General features: G+C 37.7%; 2 protein-coding genes across 2 annotated transcripts; one reads left to right on the top strand and one right to left on the bottom strand.

Annotated features, from left to right (window-relative positions):
• The first annotated feature begins 288 nt into the window (after nucleotides 1-288).
• On the top strand, nucleotides 289-5,846 carry LOC139136096 (plancitoxin-1-like). Its single transcript, XM_070703877.1, has 7 exons — nucleotides 289-444; nucleotides 1,326-1,509; nucleotides 1,898-1,970; nucleotides 2,353-2,532; nucleotides 3,294-3,524; nucleotides 3,934-4,199; nucleotides 4,843-5,846. Exons 1-7 carry the CDS (start codon nucleotides 329-331, stop codon nucleotides 4,981-4,983), a joined length of 1,191 nt encoding a protein of 396 aa, XP_070559978.1. The 5' UTR covers nucleotides 289-328; the 3' UTR covers nucleotides 4,984-5,846.
• Nucleotides 5,847-6,841: 995 nt separating this feature from the next.
• Nucleotides 6,842-23,370, bottom strand: LOC139136687 (organic cation transporter protein-like). The gene is made up of 11 exons (XM_070704476.1): nucleotides 23,267-23,370; nucleotides 19,699-20,180; nucleotides 15,423-15,526; nucleotides 13,926-14,080; nucleotides 12,992-13,160; nucleotides 12,441-12,597; nucleotides 11,732-11,832; nucleotides 11,057-11,274; nucleotides 10,128-10,242; nucleotides 9,030-9,239; nucleotides 6,842-8,776 (listed from the first exon to the last, which is right to left on the bottom strand). The coding sequence occupies exons 1-11, from the start codon at nucleotides 23,295-23,297 to the stop codon at nucleotides 8,752-8,754; spliced, it is 1,767 nt and encodes a 588-aa protein (XP_070560577.1). The 5' UTR covers nucleotides 23,298-23,370; the 3' UTR covers nucleotides 6,842-8,751.
• Nucleotides 23,371-25,973: the final 2,603 nt, after the last annotated feature.

Here is a 25,973-nt window from a genome sequence, read left to right as displayed (position 1 = left end):
CTCTCTCTCTCTCTCTCTCTCTCTCTCTCTCTCTCTCTCTCTCTCTCTCTCTCTCTCTCTCTCTCGCTGAAACGTTCATGTGACAACTTGTTACGGCTACTTGGTTTAACAACACGTTGCTTTCAGTACGAATCAATACTTTTTTTGACGGAGCGCAATGGTCTACAGGCCTCGATCCCAGGGTAACAAGATGATAAAATGAACTCATGCCTAAATATAAACGCGCGGTCCACTGCGATTTATGACTTCACCGGGTGATATAGTCACGTCACGATTCAAAGTCTAGCCATTGTTTGCGTAGGAGCGTGACAAGACGTTCGCTGCTGCCATGGCGCACGGCAGTGTTGCGATTTTCTTCGTTGCTTTCTTAACCATTGCATTCTGTACACTCGTGTCTGTCAATGGTTTTTCCTGCAAAAATAATGACAATCAGGATGTTGATTGGTGAGTACTTATAGAAGATATATAAATATCTCTAAAGTTTATGTTTGCTAGTCATTGCCTGTTGTAATGATGCATTGGTATAAGGTCTGCTTTTATGTGTAGACTTCTCTGTTTATCAACACGAAAGCTTTAGTACTCTTGACAACCGAAAATGTGCCAACTGCCCTCAACGATAACATCGAGTAAATATGTCAAATCATTCGTTCAAAGGAACAAACTGTGAAAAGAAACCGTGGCTTCATATCTGACGACCTTCTACGAGCAAGTTATCAAGTCACGTTTAGACCACGGCTACTCCCTTGAGTAGCCATTGCCAGGCTAAAGGCTTGGGGGAATTCCGTGCACATTTGTACTGTAAAATGTGACCCTCCCCCTATCCTTGTGTCTGAAAAGTTACCCTCTCCCTCTGTCCGAAATTCTGAAACTTGACCCTCTCAAATCACTGCAGTATTCTCTGGTTTTTCTATTTATTCTCATTTTAATTAATTATTTACCAACTTATTTTATTTATCTTCTTATCCTCTACCACACTGCTCACTTATCGATCCATCGATTTATCTGAGTGGAATACACTTAATTATTTCTTTCTTGCTATTTTATTATTAGCTCATTCACAGATATATATATTTATTCAGCTACTCGTCAGTTTGTCCGTTCACATCTTAATCTATGTGGAGTTAACTTGTGAAATTTTGAAATCAAAAACACGTAACACGCTGACAATTTATTAAAAATTTAAGTTAGATAGTTTCTGCAGGAAGTGTATCATTGGGAACTACTTCCCACCGATTGACTCCTTTCTTCAAAGTGACGATTTAATATTGTTGATAACTTAATCATCCATTTCCATGCCTAAATCCCGCACTTTGTCTGTGTTCTAGGTTCATCGTGTACAAATTGCCAAAGATAACACATCACGAGCAGAAGACCGTGAGAGATGGAAGAGCTTTCTTGTATATGGACGAGAGAGAAAAAGTCTGGGACTTCAAGCCTGAAAAATCCATCGATAAAAATGATCACGCAGTATTTTTTACGCTGAATCAACTTTATCATAATTTGCCAAACGTAAATCGTCATTTATTTAATCTTTGTATAATATTCTTTGAATCTGCATAACGCAAAGTCCAGAAAAATTGTCCCCATGCAAGTCAATGTGAAGGACATTATTATGTGTTGACCGGAATATAATTTTCCCCGATTTGCAGTGAAAAACTTCAATTGGGGTTATTTTTATAGTCGTACAAAATACAGTATGGATTTGAAATGAATGTCATCATATTATGGTAGAATCGAAATGTTTGTCACTGGTAGAGGGTTCAGGATTTAATATGGATTGAGGAGCGTTTGAAAATCTAGCTTTCTGTCAGCTTTACTTATCATCTTAATTTTTTCTAAAAACTTTCACATTGGCTACCTTTATCTCAGTGTGACACTAACACAATATCTCTTTCAGGACGCGACGTACTTGCTTTACAGCGATAGTACACCTGACGGCAAAAAGAATAAAAAAAAGGCCCACGCGAAAGGTATTGCCTTGTTTACATATTACCAAGTAACATCACTGTTATATGCTACCATGGCCATGTTAATTCTGCTGGGATTAGCGAGGGTTCGCAAGTAAAGGCAACGTCATAACGTCATGACTTGTCGTTTTGCATGCCTGTTGGTTCTCGCCACAACTAATTAGATTGAGAACCCTGTCCAAGTTTAACAACAACTATTGCGATAATTCATTAATGATTGAGTGTTCTGCCGGTAATATGAAAAAAATCACGATTACTTTAATGTCCTTCCCGCAGATTGATGTCTAAAACGTTAGATTAATATAATCTTTAACACAACTAATAAGATCTAATGATCACAAATGTACAAACATACATGTGATTTGTCTGACTTATGTAATTACAGGCATACTGCTATTTGATAGGAATGCTCTCGGTTTCTTGATGATCCACTCAGTACCAAAGTTTCCAGTGTCGCCCAACGTAAGATCGCAATACTCTTGGGCATCAAATGCTGATGATAATGGACAAATATTGTTTTGTAAGACATATGGAGATGGAAACGAGGGCATCATGGGAAGAATAAGTAAGTTTGAAAACTTCCAAAAACAACATCCAAACAATATCGCTGTGCATTGTTCCCTTCAGTGATAGGATGGAATGCGGAAATTTTACATCACTTGTCTTCGATCAAAATAGTGTACTCTTACACAGGGTACCTCATGCTAAGAGACTTGGCCGAAATTAAATTTTGGTTTTAAGTGCTGCAGGTTTCCCCGGCTTCTGAAATTCGCGAAAATCCATCAAAAGTCGCTACTATAGAATAACTCATGCTTGTTGACAAATGCCTAGCGAACGTCTCAAGAGTACCAAGTGCTTCTACTAGCCACTATTATGCATGCTCCAGCAATTAATCACAGTTGATTCGTCTGGGGAGGCCTTTAGGCCAAAAATATTTGTTTCCGGTAACATGCCTTCGAAAGTTAGGTCGGAGGAGTTACGTTATTTTACTTTAGAGTTACTTTTGAGTTACTTTATTTTCGTTTGTTGCGACCTATAAAATATGGTAAGCAGAGAAGTTACTCCGATTTTTTTAAAAAATGCCAATGATATCTGGGAAAAGGGCCTTTTTTTAGGGTTGGTCGTGTTACGACAAACACACTAATTGACCTTCGTTTTCAGATATAGTTGTGATGTAGCCCGCACTTGTTCTTGAATGAACAAAATGTATGTCATGACCAATAATGAATGCCTGAAATGCCTGATGAAATAGCACGTTTCTACATGAAATGTCTGTCGAGTACCATAATGTGTTTCCGTTTTTTTGTATGTTTTTCTATATGAAAGTGTACCGAATATACAGATACGAAGCACAGATATACGACATCCAAAATCCACATAATATCGAACCACGGCCACTGAAAAGAGAGCGTGATGAAGTATCTGTGCACATTGAGCGACCGAGTAAACGGCAAGCATTCGCTCTAGAACCGGTAGACGAAGACCATGAAGAAGACGGTCAATTTATAAGCTTTGCGAAACCCAGAGTAGTAGATTCCACAGTTACCATCGGGACTGGTAAGCAAGGGACCCCGTGGTTAGCCAACAAACTTAAATAGGACATTCATTCTTGCCTTATTGTCACATTACCTCACTTTTTAATGCAATGAACATTTTCATCAACGAAATACCATTGAAGTTGCTGTAAAACTATCATTCTTTGAAGCCGACGTGACATAAACAAAACTGACTTAGCCCTTGAATCAAATGAGTTTGCAAACTTTTCCGACGTTTGAAATATATATTTAATGGTAATTCATTTGCGACAGAATAGATAATTCTACGCAATGGGAAAGTGGCAAACACGACTCACTAGAGCATGCGAATTATGAGATACAAATGCATAAAAAGGTTCCTATTCACTGTCGTACTCACTCAAACAACGCCAACAACAAATATTACTCAAACTTCCTGTTTTATGTTATAGATATTTACACATATCTAGCAGACCGACTCAAACTCAGAGGTGTTTTCGTCGAAAGTTGGAGGAATGGAGCTGGCGGAAAGTTCATGTCTTGTCATGGTAAAAACCGATATACAAACGAAATGTACAAAGTGGAAAACATAAAAGAGTTGAAATTCACAATCGGCATATACAATATCCAATTTACTACGACGAAAGATCACTCAAAGTGGGCAGTGTCCCAAGATCAAGGCAAGCCATGGATTTGTATAGGAGACTTGAATAGATTTGTAAGGCTTCGATCTTTCTTGATAATATCAGTTATTGTGTAATGTGGAAATAATGTATGTGTAAACGCGTGAAACTGTTCTGTTTCAATATCAAAGGAGAGAGAGAGAGAGAGAGAGAGGAGAGAGAGAGGAGAGAGAGAGAGAGAGAGAGAGGAGAGAGAGAGAGAGAGAGAGAGACTGTGTGTGTGTGTGTAAATGATGTTACTGCTTTTGTTTGAGTGATGACTTTTTCTATTTATTTATCACTCTTTGTTTGTTTGTTTACTTGATTGGTAACGTTATGGAATGGACGTATTACCGAAGTTTGTGCCTCCTGAATTGGATAGAATTTGTCTAAGGGCACGAAATCGTATGCATGTACACAATTAGGATTTCATCATTTGAGTGTGACAATCTTGTAGATGTGCCGGATTGTTTGAATAGTATATATCCTGATAAGATTGATCCAATGGCACCTAAAGGTTTGACACCATAAACGTAAACGCGAAATTCTATTGAAAGGCAGTGCTACGGCGATTTCGCATGATCAACTTTCATCAATGGACCATTTGATATAAGTGCTTGTCATTATATCGTTACAACGCCAACGCCGACAGCGCAACTCAAGTATTATCTCCCTGAGGTTTTATTTTTTAATTAACAGGAAAGTCAGACAAGACGTGGAGGTGGTCTCGCGTGCATGCAAGATGAAACTGTGTGGAAGCAGTTTAACAACTCCATACATGATGTTGAAAGAGTGAAGATTGATGAAAAACACAAATGTCCGCCACCAACAAAAAAATAGCTCAAATTGCAACAAAATCATTCTGTAGAACGCCTGAGGTAATGCAAAAACAAATATCAGAAACAACAAGAATGTTATTGCAGAGAATGTTTAAAATTCTGCCGTACACATTTTTGAAGGTATTTAATGATCCATGTTCGGGTTAGAGAAATATTAGTGATTGTATTGACAAAAATTGTAGGCTTTATCTAGTTCAACCTACATTTAACATATGAAACCGTATTAAGATGACACTGAACAGGCATAGACAACAAAAAAATATGTGCAGAACCCTACTAAGCCTTAGGGTATTATCACTTGCTCAGCAGTACAAATCTGATGTTGGCGCAGTATATTCCAGTTCAGCAAAGGTTTTTTTCATTAGCATCACAATTGTTACACATTATATTTTGAAAGTTATATTATAAGCTCATTGAAACGATTGCGACTTTATTCTTAAGTAGGCAAACAGCTCATTGAGTTTTCTTTTTACTAGGCTTGAGACACCGAAGTTTATGTACACCTCTATCACTGGTGGCATAGTGTCTATGTTTTATCTTTAAAACAATTATATTCATATGTTACTCTAGAGTATAATGTTTCTCCAACTTTCATTGTAATATTCAGGTCACGCAAACAAATGTTTATATTGCTGCTGTGTTTGTTACATTTCTCTATCAATTTTCACCCATTAAAATGCTTACATTTCTCGATATTATGACAGTGTTTCTTTCTCGACAGTCATCTTAATACAATGCTGTACAAGTTCATCTTGACAGTAGAGTTAAACAGTACATCCATGATTTACCTGGATGTCTCACTAATCATTTGTAGGAACAAACCAAAGGCTTCATTTTAAAAATAAATTTGATTCTAAACGTCAACTCTATACTCTGATTATTCGAAGTATTCTGAAACTACTTGTGCGACTAACTGGCTATCTGATAATTTTGAAACGAATTTTTTAATGTAGCCACCACCATATAGGTTTCATGTTGATAAAGATACTGTTGCTAACATTCAAGACGAAGGTTTGGCATAGACTATCAGAGGTCTTGAGGGTTTACTTACGCAAGTGTGGTTTGCTTTCTGAGATAGGACACACTTTATCAAAGTAAACGGACCATACGTACTTTTCTCCCAACTCCAATACTCTTCCTGTTTGACAGTCATGTGAATGTATTTGTTTACAAAACCAGGAAGACAGAATTTTTGACTTTACACTTTTCGCGCCACCAATGTTTTAAAGTTTTTCACTACTACTTCCAATATCTAATAGCCCATTTCTCTTCCCCATACAAATATCATGAATTCCAGTATTGATCAACGGAACTTTACCCTATCGGATACTTTTGCACCGATTAACACTAGTTTCTGTGACAGACTTCATCGAAACGACAACCTTCATCATTTCTTGACCTTTTTATAACACCCTTCTTCACATTCCCTTGACTGTATTTTATATTATTGGCTTCTGTGGCAAAAACTCTATGCGTTTAAACAACAATGCGAAGCTAGACAATTAGCCTTGTCCGTGAATCAAAAACTTACATGAAAGTTTCCTTTCATACTAAATGTCTTGAATCAAAGAGTTAGCAGATATTTTCAAACTGTCCTGGGGTTCTGTCAAATGCAGATTTTGCATGATACCAACCATGATTGTTGGGGTTAGCTTTGTGTTGCAGAGAAGACGACTAAATAGATCTGAAACATGCATGTGAGCTTACAGGTTTATAAAGAATATCATACATTTGTTATATATATATATATATATATATATATATATATATATATATAGAGAGAGAGAGAGAGAGAGAGAGAGAGAGAGAGAGAGAGAGAGAGAGAGAGACTCACACACACGAGAACAATGTTTTTCTTTATGGCATTTAATTTGTTTAGTTGCCAGTGTGGGTGACAGCAAAATCCACTACATTTTACTATTATCGATACCCAAAGCAGTAAAAAACACTTTCCTCACATAAATCTCGTTGTCTTGTCGTCCTTTGCTGGCTGGCCACTGCCATAACATTCCTTTTCGTGACATTTTACAATACAGAGAGTAGTATAGGTATACCCTGTTTTACCACAGACCTCAAAACCTATCAATAAAAATGCGTAACCAACCTGACCCTATAAAACATTCACTGACATCTTGACATCAGAAATCAGCACTGCGAGAAAGTCCTGTAAATTTTGCATCAATTGTACATTACATTGCATTTCTTTGTTTTTCACAGACTGTAGAAATGCAATCACATCTGTCTAGTCTATATGGTTCATAGAGTATTAACTAAGTATTAATATAGCTTAAACACTCACCAGATTTTTCTAGTAAAATTATTTTGAGCCTATTTTAACAAAAGGCTATAGCCCTTAAATACTTCAAAATTGTCTTTAGTTTGTCCTTGCTAATGACATGCTAAATACCTGTACACATCTTTGAATCATGTAGTACTGTAACAAGATAGAACAATCATGCGTTTTAGCAGTTCTGAATTTGTGGTGATCTCCAAATTGAGCTGTTCATATTGTTTGTATACGGTTTATTGTGCACTTCTCATGGGAAGCAAAGGATAATTTAAACTTTTCGCCTTAAGCATGAATCTTCAACATATATCAGCACCAAATGACAACGATTTGCCCCAAAGTTAAGCTTTTACCACTTTTCGGCGATTTCTGAAGAAAAATTGACATCTTGTTACCCGATTTGCCTTCCACTGTAATGGATTTCGAACAGTTTGTACATGTATATCGCAATGACAAGACAAATACCTGAACACACCATTTCATCACGTATTTCCATGTCAATATAGAAGAATCCTATACTACAGAAGCCAATTGTTCAACAAATTTGGCTATTCAGGCATGCAAATTATTAAAATTATTTGTTTATAACCTTATTTGTTTAACTCGCTTTGGAAACTGTATACATTTGAAGTTGTTGAGATACGCTTGTTACAGTTTATCCACACTAACATATTTGGAAAAATTGACATAAATTGGTCACATTGTCCAATTTTTATAGCAAAAGGAACATTTTCACTCATTTTACCAAATATTATTTTTAGCTTATTTGCCCACCATTGACTTGGATTATGCATGGGGTGCTGTGGCGTACCGATCATATTTTCCATCAACCTCTTCACACATAGAAAATGAAGGGTCCCTTACTACTTTCTGATTCAAATGTTTTTCCAGCACCTTTTCCACTGCTACTGATATCAACAATTTCACTGGAATAATAAAATTAAATATTTCTGATGTGTGTTTAATAACCCAGTCTTACTGTACAAAGTATTCCTTGCATATTGAAAAAGGATGACAGCAACATTTGATATGCTGCAAGGTCAAAATCATTAGGAAGGTCAAGGCCATCTGTTTAGTGTCCAAGATAAAGGGAATGCCCATTTCATAGCAGAGTGTTTTGATAAACCATATGCTATTACATTAAAAATCCAATTATTGTGGCATTTTCAAGGTGTAATTCAGCATGGTATGCATGGAATTTGTCTACTTTCGAAAAATATGTTTAGTATGATGCTAGACTAACACTTTCAGATTTTCTTTGATTTCCACTTCCCACTTCTTCTGTGTAAATGTTGAGATGATTATAGTGTGGGATTGTTTAAAAACTTATGAGAGCATCAATATATCTATGACTGATATAAAAACACTTGGGTTTTTTTACATCCTAATTTGTACAGAGACTATGAGAACTCAGCTTCATACGAATACAAGTATACGTTCGGCGTACAGCCGTACAGTCATTCGCTAGATACATGTAAAGCCTCAAAGGACATAGATGTACGTCTTCCTGCAGAGAGATTGAGAAAATCATTGTCACATTCACATTTTGAGAGTATCAGAGTGAAGATCAATGGAGTAAAAAGAAATAAAATTTATCTTAAATCATGTAAACAGTAATAGTTTGGACACACATGATTTGCCGTCATCCAATGAAGACCTTAGACCAGAGAAACGTTTTTGTCCCGCTGAGGTAAGAGATAAACGTGTTTTAAACAAATATACAAATATATATGAATACATTTTAAGACAAACTTCCTCACCTGTCGCTAACCTCGCCTTCACTAATGCTCTGCATCAACTTCTTACCCCTTGTTTCTGGCAGCAACAGTACAAGGAATCCAGCAATGGTTATTATGGTAGCGAATATTACCTCAGGTAGTGGTTCCCATAATGTACGTGCAAGCAGTACTTGCGGTGACAAAACAGCGCCGCATAAGGCAACCATACATCCAAAACTAACTCCTATCGTCCTGTAAATATTCAACAAAATGTCTCTCATCAATTGTCTGTGGCGATGTGTGAGGCAAATTTATCAATGTCTCATCAAAATGAAGCATAGCGAGAATGACATTGTCGTTATTGAAAATTATATGTGTGAAAATTTGTCTATGCTGTTTTATTGGCTGCAGTATGAACAGTCACGGACTCCCCGCCGTATGATATTATAACAGCATGTTTTGGTTTTTAATCACCAAAAGCGCTTCTTCGCTTGGTAGAGTCATAAGGAGTTACTATGCACATTGTTGACCTAATCAACGTGAGCTCCCGATAAGTCTTTCACGCAAAAGGACACGCAAATTTTATTTTATCAGAGTGTACATGTAGATGTATTAAATCAGCAAGGTTGGATCGTCACATCAACAGTGCTCAATCCCGGGAGCTGAAATTTTCAGGTTGTTCGACAACGAGGGTTCAATATTTGAATCTGCTATCTTCTGCTTTGATGTCAAAAGTAGAAAAAAACTTTATCGCCATAAACACAAATGTTGAAAAAAAGAAATACCTTCCATAGCAGGCGGGTATACACTCAATTTCGCTACACTTCGGTTGTGCCGTAAATGACTTGTGCCTAGCAACTCGCGCTGTATGTTGCACATTGTAGCGTAATCTTGTGTAAACCCGTCTGCATCGAAAGTTATAGGTTCATTACTATTTCGATGTGTTCTCAAACAGATGGTAATTTTCCTGTACAGACGTCGTTTATTCCCTCTCAGATTAAACTCAAGGCTGTTCGTCTTCGACACTCCTCCCCTACCAAGTACACCAACTACATTTTCAAAATAACAAGGATGTATAGAATTTGAGCAGAAGAACGAATACTTCATTGCAGAGAAAAGTTCTACTAAAGAGCAACTAACCTTACTTCTGTTGGGTACAACTCAGCCGCATAGGTGTATGACAAGGAGTAAAGCGCCGTAATTGTACATTTACCGATCATATTGAGTGCCGTGTTTACCCATTGCACGTCACCACCTATGTTATGAACAATAATGAGGATGAAGCTGACTAGAAAACTAATAACAAACTGGTCTGATCTGTTTTCAGTTCGATATATTTACATTCTTTTGAAGATAGATCGTTCGATTTTTGTAGTCTGTGGTTTGCGAGTTTGATATGTAACATTTTCATATTCATATATTAACCCCTACTCGGCACGCTTGTTTAACAGGGTTTATCTATCAGCATTAACTATGATTAGTTTCTCTGTCAGACAAAGAATACATTCCTTTGTCATATTGTAATTGCCAGATGCTATATTGATCATAAAAGACTGAATGGGTTGTCTTTCAATTTAAGACCTGAAACCTGTTTAGATTATTCCGAACTTATACTTTGGCTTTGTTTTTGAAGGTTTGATTATAGCATTTTAAAGCATTTTTGAACACAGCAGACTTGTTGCTTCCCATCGCAAAAAGACGAATTTGCCTGTGTGGCACAGTCGTGAATCTGTGAAACGTCCCGAAACATTCAAAATGCTTCATGTTTCTTGTTTTTCCATCTATACTGCTCTGCAATCTCGTATCCAGCACTGAGATTTAAATTTTCACTATAAGCTCAGAAAGAACAAAAGTGGCTGAAGTCTTGAATAGACCTAGCACATCTTAAGAATTGAAAACCGACATATCCACGACTTGACACACATGTCGATTAAGGCACGAGTCCCGGAGAAGAAAGAGGTGACAAAGGGCAAGATGAAAATGCACTCAGAGTATGAGGCATATGGCCACAAAGTCATTACCAACACACTTTCGTGAAAGATAACGCACATAAACATATTGAGACTTACATTTTGGTACAAGTACAATTGAGATAAATACCATTCCAGTCAACAGACTTGTTCCGAAATATGAAAACCTGCGTCCAAGCTTGGTATCTATCAACGTCGATATGATAACATACGCAGGGACCTCAACAGCGCCAGCTATGGCAACATTGACATAATCGTTTCCAGCAAGTGATGTCGCACTCAGTACAAGACCATAGTATGTTAGAGAAACACAGAACCTGACAAACGGAAAAGTAGTCGGAGCAGATATACTTTAAAACGTACAAAATAAACCTTATTCATTAAAGAATAACATTAAATAGATTTAATAAAAATAAAGAGAAGGAGCATAATGCGCTACTTTTTGTCAAAATTTTAAAGTTAGAACATAAGGTGCTATCACTGTTGTTCAGTTTACTGTGAACCACGCTTGAATGCCTATGATATGGTCATATTCTGTTTGGAGGTAAGTCGGATAATCCGAGAATATTTCTCCTTTTTACTCTCCCACATAGCAAGATGAGCTACTTGTCATAAAATCTGAAAAAAAACGTTTCACTGAGCAGAACATTGCAAAAGACACTTTATATCGATTCAAAATAATGCCGGAAACACGTTATTTGCTGTTTAGAACAGGCACAGAACCTATAAGTTGGGAAAAAATCATGAGATTGTATGAAAACGTAACAAACGTACCACTGGAAAGAAACTATTATAGTTTTCTTTCGAATGTGTGGATACCTAAACAAATCGAAGACTCCAAACCAGTTAGACTCAACAACCTTTTCTTCAGTAATCTGCGTTAGAAATGACACAATTCATCCTCATTACTTCCATAACATTACAAAGGGTGAAATTCATTGATATTATATTTGATTTTTGTTACAGGGAGGACGGTATGTACATTGAATATATCACATCTTGCTATTCGACGAAGTGCCCAGAACGACCGCTTATGGTGTTTTAGGGTGGAATGCGCCTCGGGGACAGATATTTAGACTCAAAAGTTCACAGTTATAATACAAAGCAAAGTTTTCAGCGGCTTATTTTAGTGAAAGTCCGAAATTGTGTTTTTTAAAGAGAATTAATATAGTGATGGTGGTCCTATTGAAATTTACTTGTCAGAAGATATTGTGTGATTTGTTTATCTGGTATCAAATTTTGCACAGTGACCTTTAAATGTAATCTCAATTTTCGAGGGGGTTGTTTAAAGTTTCTTTCGGAGAGTTCGAGCATACCCTCTTGGTTTTTTTAATTTCATTGTGACAGGGCATTATAGTAGTTTTGTCAGAAAGACGACATTGTGGGCGATGACTTAATGCAGTGTTTAATTTGTTCTACCTATTTGGTCAGGCAAGACACGTTTGTCTTTGTAATAGTTTGCACTAAAGGTACATTTACTAACCTTTTCAATAGCGTCATCATTTGCTTTGCCATTCAATTCAGTAAACATATCGTCAGATACGGGCATGCCATTCACACGGGCCATTCTGCGCATGACTGCCTCCGCTTGGCGTGTTTTGCCAACAGCGAGGAGCCATCTCGCCGACTCGGATATAAACCTAAAAAAGATAGCAGTGAATCTTAAATCTCTAAAATCATAAAAAAGTTTTTCTTAAATCCAGGTGGGAGATCGGTTTCGATTTATTTTGAAGAACTTAAGCGAATTAAGTATTTAATATTCTTTGCTATGAGAGTGCATTGTAGTACCCTTGTTGTCATTGTTACATAATAATATTTTTATTGTTCTCTCGCCACAGTCCTGAAAGAGAAATTGAGCAACAGCTACTGACAAATAGTATGCTTAAAGAAGTAATATAATATGTAATTCAATCAAAATATTTGTTCAAATTCCAGTGCGAAACACGACAATTTTCTCTGCACAAGCAAGATCTTTTTTACGTCACGGCTGGTCATAGCATAGATATTACGTTAAAAGATGCATAACTTACTTACCATGAATATAAAAAGAATGCTGTTGATGGTAGAGATATGGCCAGTATGAGGTGTCTCCAATGCCTGAATATGTACGCAACCACTACCAACGCCATGTAACCCAATGCAAATGACACGAAAAACATAGCACTTACGAAGCCTCGTTTTGAAGGACCAACCATTTCAGTCACTGTCAAGAAGAAAGAGTTTCTGATAAGCACCAATCGATTTATTTAATAGACATCATCGGTTGAGGATGGCATCAAATTCTAATTTGCATTTAAATAATGTCGCCCTTGGAAGAATTGTTTTCTGAAACCACAGATAGCAACTGAGTTTAAACCGAGAATATTGAATGCGAGCCACTGAGGGATTCTGTGTGTTGATAAGTCATCATTGCTGGCGGACATTTTAAAAATACTTACCTTAATTTCAATTGTTGGTTTAGTTACAATAATATTCAATGATTAAGGAAACCTAGTGTCGGAATCCTTCTATGTCACGCATTTTACCGTAACTATGCCATGGTTAATCCAACAAAATTCATTCCTTTGATCTTCGAACTTGTTATTTACCCCTCATTTTATTTTTAGAATTAACGGTCTATTCAAACTTTATCGCGCGGGCGTATGAAACGAACATGTTTTTATACAGGAGAAAAGAAAAAGACTTTTATCGCAATGTCATCGACGAAAATTTCTCAACCTTCATTCCCGAGGACTGGTCAATTTATGTGCCACAAGTGTGTACATTTTCCCCCTTGCAGTTTAAGGAACAAGACATATTTTTGAGTATGTAAAAGTATGACAGTGAAATTCATCAAATGGTTTGGTGAAGTCTAGCTAAAATATGTTTACAACTGTCTCTAACAACACTATGCATACATTTTATCAAACGAAGAAATGTAGGATCGTTTAAAGAAAAAAATATCACATAGGGTATTGAGGATACTCACTTAGAATAAATGTTGTCATATACATCCCATGATTTGCCACCGATGCAGCAAACCGACATATTACGAAAACTGCAAAGAATGGTACCGTGGCCTTGATTGTAGCACATACTAAAAATTGAACAAGGCTTATCGTGAATGTTTTCATACGACCAATCCTGAAATAATGAAGAATCAATTTTCCAGTTTAAGTTATTTTATTTGAATGTACACAGTACAAGTATTTCAGGACAGTACGGTGACAGCATTGTGAGACAGTGCAGTGAGTCCGGTGAGTGCGGGTACAACAGGATACACCGCTAGCCCGAATACAAACACTTGCAGTCACTCCATGGTATTCTGTCATTATCACGTACGTTTGAAGTGAAAAAACGCTAAAAACTGCTTCGAACGCTTCTTTTCGTCGTCTGAAGTTTGGCGGAATGATATACATCAAAGTTCCATTATTTTTTTACCAGCTTGGACTTCCCATTGTCTATGTTCGTGCCATCCCCTGTTCTGAATGAGTAGTGTGCTGTTTACTTGTTTAAGTATCAAAGGCTAGTGTAAATGCAGAACAGTTCTTGCTCAAGTCTTTCGCCTCAAGTTTTCAATGAATCACATCATCCCTTAAATTCTGTCGAAGGTATCATCAGTTAAATATTCCATGCCGAAAATTTACTTCGCTCGCTTGAAGATGACCACTGTTTACGAAATAAGAGCTGCTTACAAACAAAAATGATCCCTTTTACCTGTGTTCATATGATTATGGCGTAATGCTTTCTGTATTTGCACTGCAATGCAAATACAAGTAGCGGGCGCTCTAGCGCAAGTTAATTGTGCACACGTCATAATATCCTAGAAAGGCAAAGCCCATATAAACATTAGTATAGCTTCGTTTAACTGTTTGTTTTGCTGGTATTATTGTACTTATGCATTAAAAGGGATGAGGAATTCCACTATCTTGATAGAATAACCAGAAAATATGAAAATGACAACCGACGTCGTCGTCAATCCAACTAGATGAAATTTGCACGAATATATTGTACTTATTTTTCTATTGGGCGTTTTTGATCACAATGCCACAACTTTCATTGCTTTACACTCACACAAATAATAAATTTTGAAACTGGACGTATGACTTTATATGGTGTTTTACCTCTACAGAACTGTATCAGAACTGTTTTATTATTACATAGCAAACCCTTAGGACATTTGGGATAGACATTGTTGGATTCATACAATAACATCTTACTGAAGTGCCCACACAACCATATTTGACTGCTAGTCAGCTGATATGAGTGGCGCATTGTAAAGATGAAGAAATATGTAGAAAATTTTCATCTTACCAAACTCTCTCGTACTACAGTATTTTGTAATCTGTAAAACATGATAATAGTACCTGTCTTGCCAAATTACATATTGACACAATAAATATGTGCTGATAACGTGTTCGGTTGTCTGTAGCTTAGCTTATATCTGTTTGTTTTGTTTATATTCAAATTCATCTCGTCGATTTACCTGTCTGATAGCGGTCCGTATACGATATTACCAACCACGATGCCAGCCATTTGAAAAGATATCGCCAAAGCATTGAGGTAGGATCTGTCGCACACCAGATCAAACTAAAAGAAATGGAAAGGGACAGGTTTATTCAAAGGCTGCTGTACATGAAGCTGTGTATATACAGCGAAGATTAGTGAATCAGAACGACTTTGATTGAAACCAGTTATTGGTCGTTCGCCAGCGGCACTTTTTGAATTTCCTGTAAACCTCTCAATTACCAACCTCTAACCCTCCTGTTTTCCTAAAATGGTATTAACTGAAGCATGCAGTTTTACAGAATGTGATTTACCATATCTGTTACAAATACTAGAGGCTTTAAACAACATTATTTAAGAGGAAAATCGCCGAGTCAGACTTCACTCTCTTTCTGTCACGGTCGCAACAAAGTCAAATGCGTTCGTGTGCAATAAAATCTTGTATGTCGCGACACCGTTGCCGCACTGGTAGGCAGACGTACATAAACAAATTTGTGGACAGACACTGATACGACATTAGCCCCTGTATGTTAACATCAAAGCTAAATTGGAATGTAGCAAAGTGCACGCTTGCTACTTTATACAATGCCAAAAGAGTGCATAATGCAAAGCCATGCTCGAACTTAATTCGTTGATGTTGATGTGCTCACGACTGATAATTTCCTTTCAATAAGATTAAAAGGAATTCTAAAATTAGCGGGATCCAACAAAATTTGTGCGTCAGAACTGCCCCTACTCAACACTACCTTTGGAAAATGCCTGCCCACAAAGAAACGGGTCGCAAACACATTTTTAAAAGAACATTTTAGTTAAATATTGGGAAATTATCTAACTTGCACTTTCTAGGGAATATTTTATCATCCAAGTTCCAAAAAATTCTTCTATGCACATGGCAAAAATGTTTGCAAGTCTAAATGAACGCTTAAATGAAACAAGCTGCTAACTCAAGTATTTGAAATACCTAAACATTTAATTGATTTTCAGACTTTATGAACGATATGTTACGTGGACACTGCTGGGGTCAAGAAATTGGAAGATTTAAACCCTTGAAGTTTCATAGGTTAATTGTAGTACTCCCAAGGATTTTCGACGTATGTCGGAGAAATGCGGGTGATGCACGACATCCATGCAAAAAAATTGTAAAATAGGACAGGTGCTTTATTCAACATTTCGTTGCAAGAACACAAATACCTACCTCCTGAATGACTGTTGACTTGTACTGCGTTGTGTCATACTCCCACCCATGATCACATCTTATCGTTTTAATTGAATTATTTGCAAAGTTTGTAAAAACTGTATCAAAAGTCACGTTTTCATATCTCAAACAGCTGCTAAATTTCCAACTTGTCTGACAGCCATCGTTCGCTATATCTCTGGGTATTGCCATATCTCTGACTGTGTTCACACAATTGCTGCTGATATTCAAAGATTCACATGTCTCCAGCCAAAGCTCGGAGTCCGGCACTTTGCACCAGTGGTATGTGTCAGCCTGGATGAAGACAGTGGAGATGGAAGTCATGCCATAATTATGTTGACCAAGGCAAGTAGAATACAACTCCGTTTCTGGAAGACCCCAAAATCACCACCACGTTCTTCAAGACATCGTCAAAAGCCGTCATGGTGATTGCAGCTGGCAAAAAACTTCTCTCCGCCTGTTGGTTAAACACCTGTCGCACTAATAGTTTAAAATAAACATAAGAATTAGCCCCGGGCTTTTCGGAAAGCCTGTACATAGAAAGTTTTGTAAACAACATTTCATGGTCAACGAGATCGAAGGCTTCACATGAGACAGTGCAGTGAGTCCGGTGAGTGCGGGTACAACAGGATACACCGCTAGCCCGAATACAAACACTTGCAGTCACTCCATGGTATTCTGTCATTCTCACGTACGTTTGAAGTGAACAAACGCTAAAAACTGTGCTTCGAACGCTTCTTTTCGTCGTCTGAAGTTTGGCCGAACGATATACATCAAAGTTCCATTATTTTTTTACCAGGTTGGACTTCCCATTATCTATGTTCGTGTCATCCCCTGTTCTGAATGAGTAGTGTGCTGTTTACTTGTTTGAGTATCAAAGGCTAGTGTAAAAAACAGAACATTTCCTGCTCAAGTCTTTTGCCTCAAGTTTTCAATGAATCACATCATCTCTCTAATTCTGTAGAAGGTATCATCAGTTGAATATTCCATGCCGAAAATTTACTTCTCGCGCTTGAAGATGACCACTGTTTACGAAATAACAGTTGCTTGCAAAAAAAATGATCCCTTTTACCTGTGTTCATATGATTATGGCGTAATGCTTTCTGTATTTGCACTGCAATGCATATACAAGTAGTGGGCGCTCTAGTGCAAGTTAATTGTGCACACGTCATAATATCCTAGAAAGGCAAAGCCCATATAAACATTAGTATAGCTTCGTTTAACTGTTTGTTTTGCTGGTATTATTGTACTTATGCATTAAAAGGGATGAGGAATTCCACTATCTTTATAGATAACTAGAAAATACGAAAATGACAACCGACGTCGTCGTCAATCCAACTAGATGAAATTTTGCACGAATATATGGTACTTATTCTTCTATTGGGCGTTTTTGATCACAATGCCACAACTTTTCATTGCTTTACACACACACAAATAAATAAATTTTGAAACTGGACGTATGACTTTATATGGTGTTTTACCTCTACAGAACTGTATCAGAACTGTTTTATTATTACATAGCAAACCCTTACGACATTGCGATAGACATTGTTGGATTCATACAATAACATCTTACTGAAGTGCCCACACAACCATATTTGACTGCTAGTCAGCTGATATGAGTGGCGCATTGTAAAGATGAAGAAATATGTAGAAAATTTTCATCTTACCGAACTCTCTAGTACTACAGTATTTTGTAATCTGTAAAACATGATAATAGTACCTGTGTTGCCAAATTACATATTGACACAATAAATATGTGCTGATAACGTGTTCGGTTGTCTGTAGCTTAGCTTATATCTGTTTGTTTTGTTTATATTCAAATTCACCTAGTCGATTTACCTGTCTGATAGCGGTCCGTATACGATATTACCAACCACGATGCCAGCCATTTGAAAAGATATCGCCAAAGCATTGAGGTAGGATCTGTCACACACCAGATCAAACTAAAAGAAATGGTAAAGGGACAGGTTTATTCAAAGGCTGCTGTACATGAAGCTCTGAATACAGCGAAGAACAGTGAATCAGAAGGACTTTGATTGAAACCAGTTATTGGTCGTTCGGCAGCGGCACTTTTTTAATTTCCTGTAAACCTCTCAATTACCAACCTCTAACCCTCCTGTTTTCCTAAAATGATATTAACTGAAGCATGCAGTTTTACATAATGTGATTTACAATATCTGTTACAAATACTAGAGGCTTTAAACAACATTATGTAAGACAGAATTCACTCTCTTTCTGTCACGGTCGCAACAAAGTCAAATGCGTTCGTGTGCAATAAAATCTTGTATGTCGCGACTCCGTTGCCGCACTGTTAGGCAGACGTACATAAAGAAATTTGTGAACAGACACTGATACGACATTAGCCTCTGTATGTTAACATCAAAGCTAAATTGGAATGTAGCAAATTGCACGCTTGCTACTTTATACAACGCCAAAAGAGTGCATAATGCAGAGCCATACAATAATGCTCGAACTTAATTCGTTGATGTTGATGTGCTCACGACTGATAATTTCCTTTCAATAAGATTAAAAGGAATTCTAAAATTAGCGGGATCCAACAAAATTTGTGCGTCAGAACTGCCCCTACTCAACACTACCTTTGGAAAATGCCTGCCCACAAAGAAACGGGTCGCAAACACATTTTTAAAAGAACATTTTAGTTGCTTTGTTCATTAAATATTGGGAAATTATCTAACTTGCACTTTCTAGGGAATATTTTATCATCCAATTTCCAAAAAAATTCTCCTATGCACATGGCAAAAAGTTTTGCAAGTCTAAATGAACGCTTAAATGAAACAAGCTGCTAACTCAAGTATTTGAAATACCTAAACATTTAATTGATTTTCAGACTATGTGAACAATATGTTACGAGGACACTGCTGGGGTCTAGAAAATGGAAGATTTAAACCCTTGAAGTTTCATAGGTTAATTGTAGTACTCCCAAGGATTTTCGACGTATGTCGGAGAAATGCGGGTGATGCACGACATCCATGCAAAAAATTGTAAAATAGGACAGGTGCTTTATTCAACATTTCGTTGCAAGAACACAAATACCTACCTCCTGAATGACTGTTGACTTGTACTGCGTTGTGTCATACTCCCACCCATGATCACATCTTATCGTTTTAATTGAATTATTTGCAAAGTTTGTAAAAACTGTATCAAAAGTCACGTTTTCATATCTCAAACAGCTGCTAAATTTCCAACTTGTCTGACAGCCATCGTTCGCTATGTCTCTGGGTATTGCCATATCTCTGACTGTGTTCACACAATTGCTGCTGATATTCAAAGATTCACATGTCTCCAGCCAAAGCTCGGAGTCAGGCACTTTGCACCAGTGGTATGTGTCAGCCTGGATGAAGACAGTGGAGATGGAAGTCATGCCAATAATGATGTTGACCAAGGCAAGTAGAATACAACTCCGTTTCTGGAAGACCCCAAAATCACCAACCACGTTCTTCAAGACATCGTCAAAAGCCGTCATGGTGATTGCAGCTGGCAAAAAACTTCTCTCCGCCTGTTGGTTAAACACCTGTCGCACTAATAGTTTAAAATAAACATAAGAATTAGCCCCGGGCTTTTCGGAAAGCCTGTACATAGAAAGTTTTGTAAACAACATTTCATGGTCAACGAGATCGAAGGCTTTACATAAATCTAAATACATAACACCACTGTATAAACCCTGAGTGTGTAACAGCTGATCAGTAAACTTGAGTAAAGTAGTGTGACAAGAGTGATGTTGTCTGACACCAGACTGTGAATCGGCAATATGTTTGTATGACTGCTAGAAATTATAAAGACTAATATATACATGCTTTTCCAGGATTTTAGAAAGAACTGGTAAAAGGGAGATAGGTCCATAGTTGTAAACATCGTGCTTAGTTCCTCCCAAATGTATTGGGATAACCTTGGCACATTTAAAACAATCAGGAAATACATCACTGTTGATAGACTATTAAATATATCAGTAACAGATTCTGCAACACAAGTGACACCAAACTTCAGAAGCTTTGGAGGAATATTATCGCTACCAGCTGATTTAAATTCATTCAATAAAGAAAGCAGCCCTTCAACAAATTTAACGGAAATCGCAGGAATGTGAAAATACATGTTACCACCAGTTTGAGAAATAACCCGATCGTCAATAAGGCTTAAATCAGGTGTTGGACCAAGGGAATGGCGATACTTACGAACAATACCAGTAAAGTGAGTATTAAATGCCTGGGCAATGTTCTTATGAGTAGTAAGTGTATTCCTCTCATATTGAATGAGAGGGCTTTGTGATCTGGAATCACCAAGGGAGAGAATTTCGTTGATTGAACGCCAAATAACTGAGGGGTTTCTGGAATGGTTCCTAAAAATGTCACGATAATACTGTCTCTTTGCATAGGAAATTGAATGAACAGCTCTGTTTCTCAGATATCTATAAAGTAACCAATCATTGGGGAATTTTGAGCAGGTTGCTTTAACAAGATGATAATCTCTTACATGAATAAGATCGAGAATGTCTGCAGAAAACCATTGTGGTTGTCTGAGTCTTTTCACTCATGGATGCGTTTGGCTTAAGAATTGTGACATTTACATAGTAAGTACATAGTAAGTAAGTAATAAACCTTTGAATAAAATTAAATCTTTATTATCCATTTTTGGCTTACTTTATTGATCTCTCTCCTAAATCTAAGTGTAAACCCAGTGATGACTGGGCATTGAATGATGGATATCTTAACTGTTTCGTCGTTCTTGAAATTTCACGAAATGTACCAAGTATGAGGCATTTTGATATCAAGACACAGTATCCGGAATACAGGAATGAACTTCAGCAGACTGTCATTGTGGTGAGATTGTCGCGAAATAGATGCAATACACTCGTATAAATGTTGCGTACATTGCCGAGTCACGGATTGGACCGACTAACTATACACTGTACGTCCAAGAAAGGGCCAGTCTAGGAGGTTGCATATCAATCCACATTCTTTATAATCAATTGATTTTCTCTCACGATGAGAAGGAAATTACTTCATTTTGCCTGAATTTTATACGACGTCAGCGGGCAAAATATTTCTTCCAGACTCAAATATGTTCGTATCCGTTACTTCACATGAAAATTCAAAGCGGTTACTACCGCTCTACGTTTAACTTGGGGGCCGGAATAGTTAGCAAGAGGACGTAGGGATACAGAGACAGAGTATTGACTAAATGTCTTCATAGGTAACACCGTTCATTTCCTACAAATTGTCACACACGGCCAAGTGTTGTGCCTTCTCCTGTGCTTGTGTTCGTAAAGACACCTACACGATCTGAACAGTTTTTATTTACACACAATTGAAATGCAAACTCGTCATATGATCCATTGCACTGTACATGTTGATCATGCGTGATCGAAACCCTCTCACTTTGCTACGCCAATATCATTACCGTTTTATGGACTTGTTTATGTGATTTTATTAGCTCAATGGTCACATTATAGCAATGTTGACGTCAAAGTGACCTCTGTAACAAGGTCACCGTCTGTACTGTACTCTTTAAACGATTAAGTAATAGTGTTTTCTGTTCCTCTTGATACCCCTTCCCGGGGACCCCTCCGTGTATACCTAATAGTATTCGTGGTTTATTTCTCTTTGGGCATATGAATCAGATCAGTGTCCCTCTTTAGATAAAGCACAGTTCTTCCACACACGGGGAGACTGTGGATAGAGGGGCCATGATTAGATGTAAGATGCATACATGCATACGGTTCGGTACAGTTCTTTACTCCCATGCATCATCTTGCCAAGGACACTGATAGTTTCACCCCTTTCCGGTTTTTACTAGCTGTTCGGTTTTTGCTCCAATTTGAACTTTAATTTGCTGTCCAAAGTATTCAATTGGTTATACGCGAGATGGAAAATGTCGCAGAAACCGTCGACGGCTCAAGCAAAAATAGTAGTGAAATGCATGTTCTTATTGTTGAGACAGCAGAAGTAGAGATTTTTTGATAAAGCGGGTACAGGTTGATTTACTCATAGACAGTTGTTTCTTCTACTGTCTATGATTTATTCAAAGACAAGTAGATAATATATATTTCATCATTTTGCCAGCTAAATCAGCGATAGCGATCGGTGTAGCCGTAAAGTACCGATATAACCTATGCGTTGGCTCGCAGCTGTTCTGTTGCAATGACCCCTGACTCTAGCGGGATGGATACGCCTACAGACAAAGACATTTATCAATTTTGTCTGTGACAGCTAAGCTGCGTATCCACGCACAAGTAGCTCTCGTCTCAAATGACCTCGTACCTGCCTCTGTGCTTGATTTGAGCCACGAGCAATTTGCAGCACCGCGAACTATCGCAACTTCCAGTTGCCCGCGGCTTCGCCTCTTTAGCCGCAAATCAAACGCAGACGCAGGTACGACGTTCGGCACGCGACGCTGAGCAAGCTCATGCAGTGCAGTCTGAGATTATCTAGGATGGAAGATTGTTGAGGGCGTGTAGTAGAAGATCAGAGCTGTGTTCCTCCTGTGAACGAGGGGAGTTGAGAGATTCCGGACAAATTATGATTTCAACCTCTGATGACTTTACCAAGCGTTAGAAATCAAACGTCGATCGCTCCGACCACGGCAATAGCAGATTAAGATAACAAACGTACCTGAATTTCTGTCATCGGCTGCCAACGTCATACAGCTGGCCCACTTACCGTGAACCAATGCTAAATCTGAGACAAGGCCTCTGAACCTCTCGACTGCTACAGCTATGCGCACTGCTCAAGGCCATACGGGCGCCCTCAGAGTTGAATCGACCGTAGCTCGGCTCAGGGAGTCGGTAAAACTGTATGGAAAGAGATATGTTGTTCACAGATACTGGTATATACCAACAGAGAGTATCAACTGCTGTATAAAGAGTTCAAATAAAAAATGAGATTCACAATGGCATCAGAAGCGGACGGATTGCTCTCATAGAGGCAAGAGGCAAAAAAGTGAGCTTTGGATATAAAGCTTGCAAACGCACTTGTGTCATTGTTAAATTGCACTATTCCTTCGCTTTACTTATTTACAGTCATATAGCTATGATGCTTCACGTTGACGATATACATATTTTCTATAAAATTTTCATTTGTGAATAAAGTTTTACTTTCAAAAAGAGTGCTGTGTACCGAACAAGGGGCTTTGGGAGTCTAGACTAAATGGTAATTTCTACATCCGATGGCAGCTAAATCGTTGATTCGAATGCCAAACGCTCCTACCACCACATTAGGAACGCACTGAAGGCCCAAAACAACAAACTTTATACCTGAAGTTCTGTCGTCGTCTGCCAACTTCACACAAACGATGTTAAAATCAAATAATATGGGTACACTCGCCATCAGTGCCAGTCTGTGTCCCATTTTTTGTGTTTAAGTATTTTGCACTTTTGAAAGTTTGAGAGCATAAGAAACATCTCCAATGTTCTAGAGGTACCGCTGAACGCTGAACGCTGTACTTAGTGGGATCGTCTGAATGTTATTTCTTATGATTTTATTCACTTTTGGGTTTTTTTTAGTCTTTATTGTCGTCTTCAAGAATTTTTTTATTGTAATTTACATCATTTCAGTGTCATCAATATATATTATGTGTGTTGGCATTCATGAAAAGAGGTTTTTGAAACCTATGGAGTTAAATGACAGAACCCCGTGACCGCAAAGGTCGCGCTCTGGCGTTCCAAAGGTATATGCCGAGAGACTTTTCCAAGCGAAGCATTAAATTGACATTTAGAGAAACAAGATCAATTGTAATATAAATTCGAATGACTGAAACTTCAAAATTTGCTCGAAATTGAGTCCTAGACTAATAAGAGTCCATGTACGGCTGATCTATGGCGCGTGGAAGATTGTGGTGCACGGACTGACGGACATCTGGCGAAGAAAGACGAATTGAAGAGTTGTTTCCTATGAACACTGTGTTGAATGTGACAGAAATGAATTAATGGTCATGGCCATTAATTCATTTTCGCGATGGTTCCGTCTATCGCGTAGAACAATACCAGGGTCTAATATATGCATGGTCACCCACCCATCCATTCACTGTATCTTTCGACATGTCAAACAATACAAAAAGCATCCCACATCAAACAAAATTCATGAAAAATGGCCGACTTTATCCTTCTGATCATGAAGTTGAAGACTCCGCCGGAGATTGGAGTACCTGGAGAATAGCCCGGATAACTGGTTATGAACTTGCTGGCTACGCCATTGAAAGGATTGCGAAGTACTGATCGTTGCGTTGTTTTAAGGAGCCGATCTATCGATCGCGTTGCTGGCCATGGCCACAGAATTGTGTCTGTGCCATGGCCGACACTGATACTGCAGTATCTTTAGTCGATATGCTCGGTCACAGGTTGAATTTGTTATCAACCATACTCAATATGTTACTCATTTGCTGTTGTTTATCTTCGTTAGCGACTGATTTATGTTCACTGGATACCGAATCTTGCTCATACTCTTCGTCGCTATGTTTCCGTTGGCTGACGTAAAATCTGGCAAGTAGTGGGTCAAGTACGATTCATAGGCTAGGAGTTTCCGTTATTAATGTCCGACGCTAATCGTTGAAAACAGCAACACCTTGACGCATTTTCATAACGGTATTTTTGATTTTTGCTAACCCAACGAGAGCGTTGACGTCTTCAGTCGGGACTACAGCAAATCTTGCAGATGTCGACGGCTTTACCGAAGGTTTCGCCTGTACTACTTCCGTTGTAGTCGTAATTTGTTCCGTCCGTGCCACGATATTTAATATATCAGAATTTTGTTACCAAATGTTCAAAAAAACACAGTTCTGCCAATCATAATACTTATTTTCTTCCACAGAGATACAATCCGCTTCAATATTTATTGTTGTTCAGGAGCAAGCGACAATATTTACTAAGAGAAAGTAGTATCGGATAACTAATTTGCATTAGTAATTTAGCGTGAAATAATTTCTTGACAATGGTTTCCTATTCAAACATTATTTAATGACACTTGACCTGTTTAAAACTGCTTTGCAGTTGGCAAACACGTGAAATATTTTTCGCTGAAAGTAAGTAATTAGTAAAATATTTAAAAACAGTGATAATTAGCTTAATCAAATGCTAAAATACTTGAAACAGTACCACAGTTTTTAGAAAATGTAAAAAATAGAGGGACTATATTAACTCTGCCAGCGAAAATACCAACTTTAGTTTGCTGCCAACAGATTGGTAATCTTTGGTACATATATAAAAATGGAGATTAATAAGTACACAAAGATGAATGATAATGATGTTGTTGAAACAAATTCTACAAATAAACGCCATGGTATCACAAGGGATAAAATATATTTCATCAACAAGGTATTGCCTTA

The sequence above is a fragment of the Ptychodera flava genome, chromosome 7 (assembly GCF_041260155.1).
Source record: "Ptychodera flava strain L36383 chromosome 7, AS_Pfla_20210202, whole genome shotgun sequence".
NCBI classification, from domain to species: Eukaryota; Metazoa; Hemichordata; class Enteropneusta; family Ptychoderidae; genus Ptychodera; species Ptychodera flava.
Note: the sequence above shows the minus strand (reverse complement) of the source record. Positions and strands in the feature narration are given on the sequence as shown.

Excerpts from the sequence above, each read along its gene's own strand:
- LOC139136096 (XM_070703877.1), top strand. The coding sequence starts at position 329 with ATGGCGCACGGCAGTGTTGCGATTTTCTTCGTTGCTTTCTTAACCATT. Across the intron at positions 1,510-1,897 it reads TTTATCATAATTTGCCAAAC|GACGCGACGTACTTGCTTTA; the intron begins GTAAATCGTCAT and ends TATCTCTTTCAG. Across the intron at positions 3,525-3,933 it reads CACAGTTACCATCGGGACTG|ATATTTACACATATCTAGCA; the intron begins GTAAGCAAGGGA and ends TTTATGTTATAG.
- LOC139136687 (XM_070704476.1), bottom strand. The coding sequence starts at position 23,297 with ATGACGTTGGCAGCCGATGACAGAAATTCAG. Across the intron at positions 15,527-19,698 it reads AGTCAACAGTCATTCAGGAG|TTTGATCTGGTGTGCGACAG; the intron begins GTAGGTATTTGT and ends CATTTCTTTTAG. Across the intron at positions 13,161-13,925 it reads TATGACAACATTTATTCTAA|TGACTGAAATGGTTGGTCCT; the intron begins GTGAGTATCCTC and ends TCTTCTTGACAG.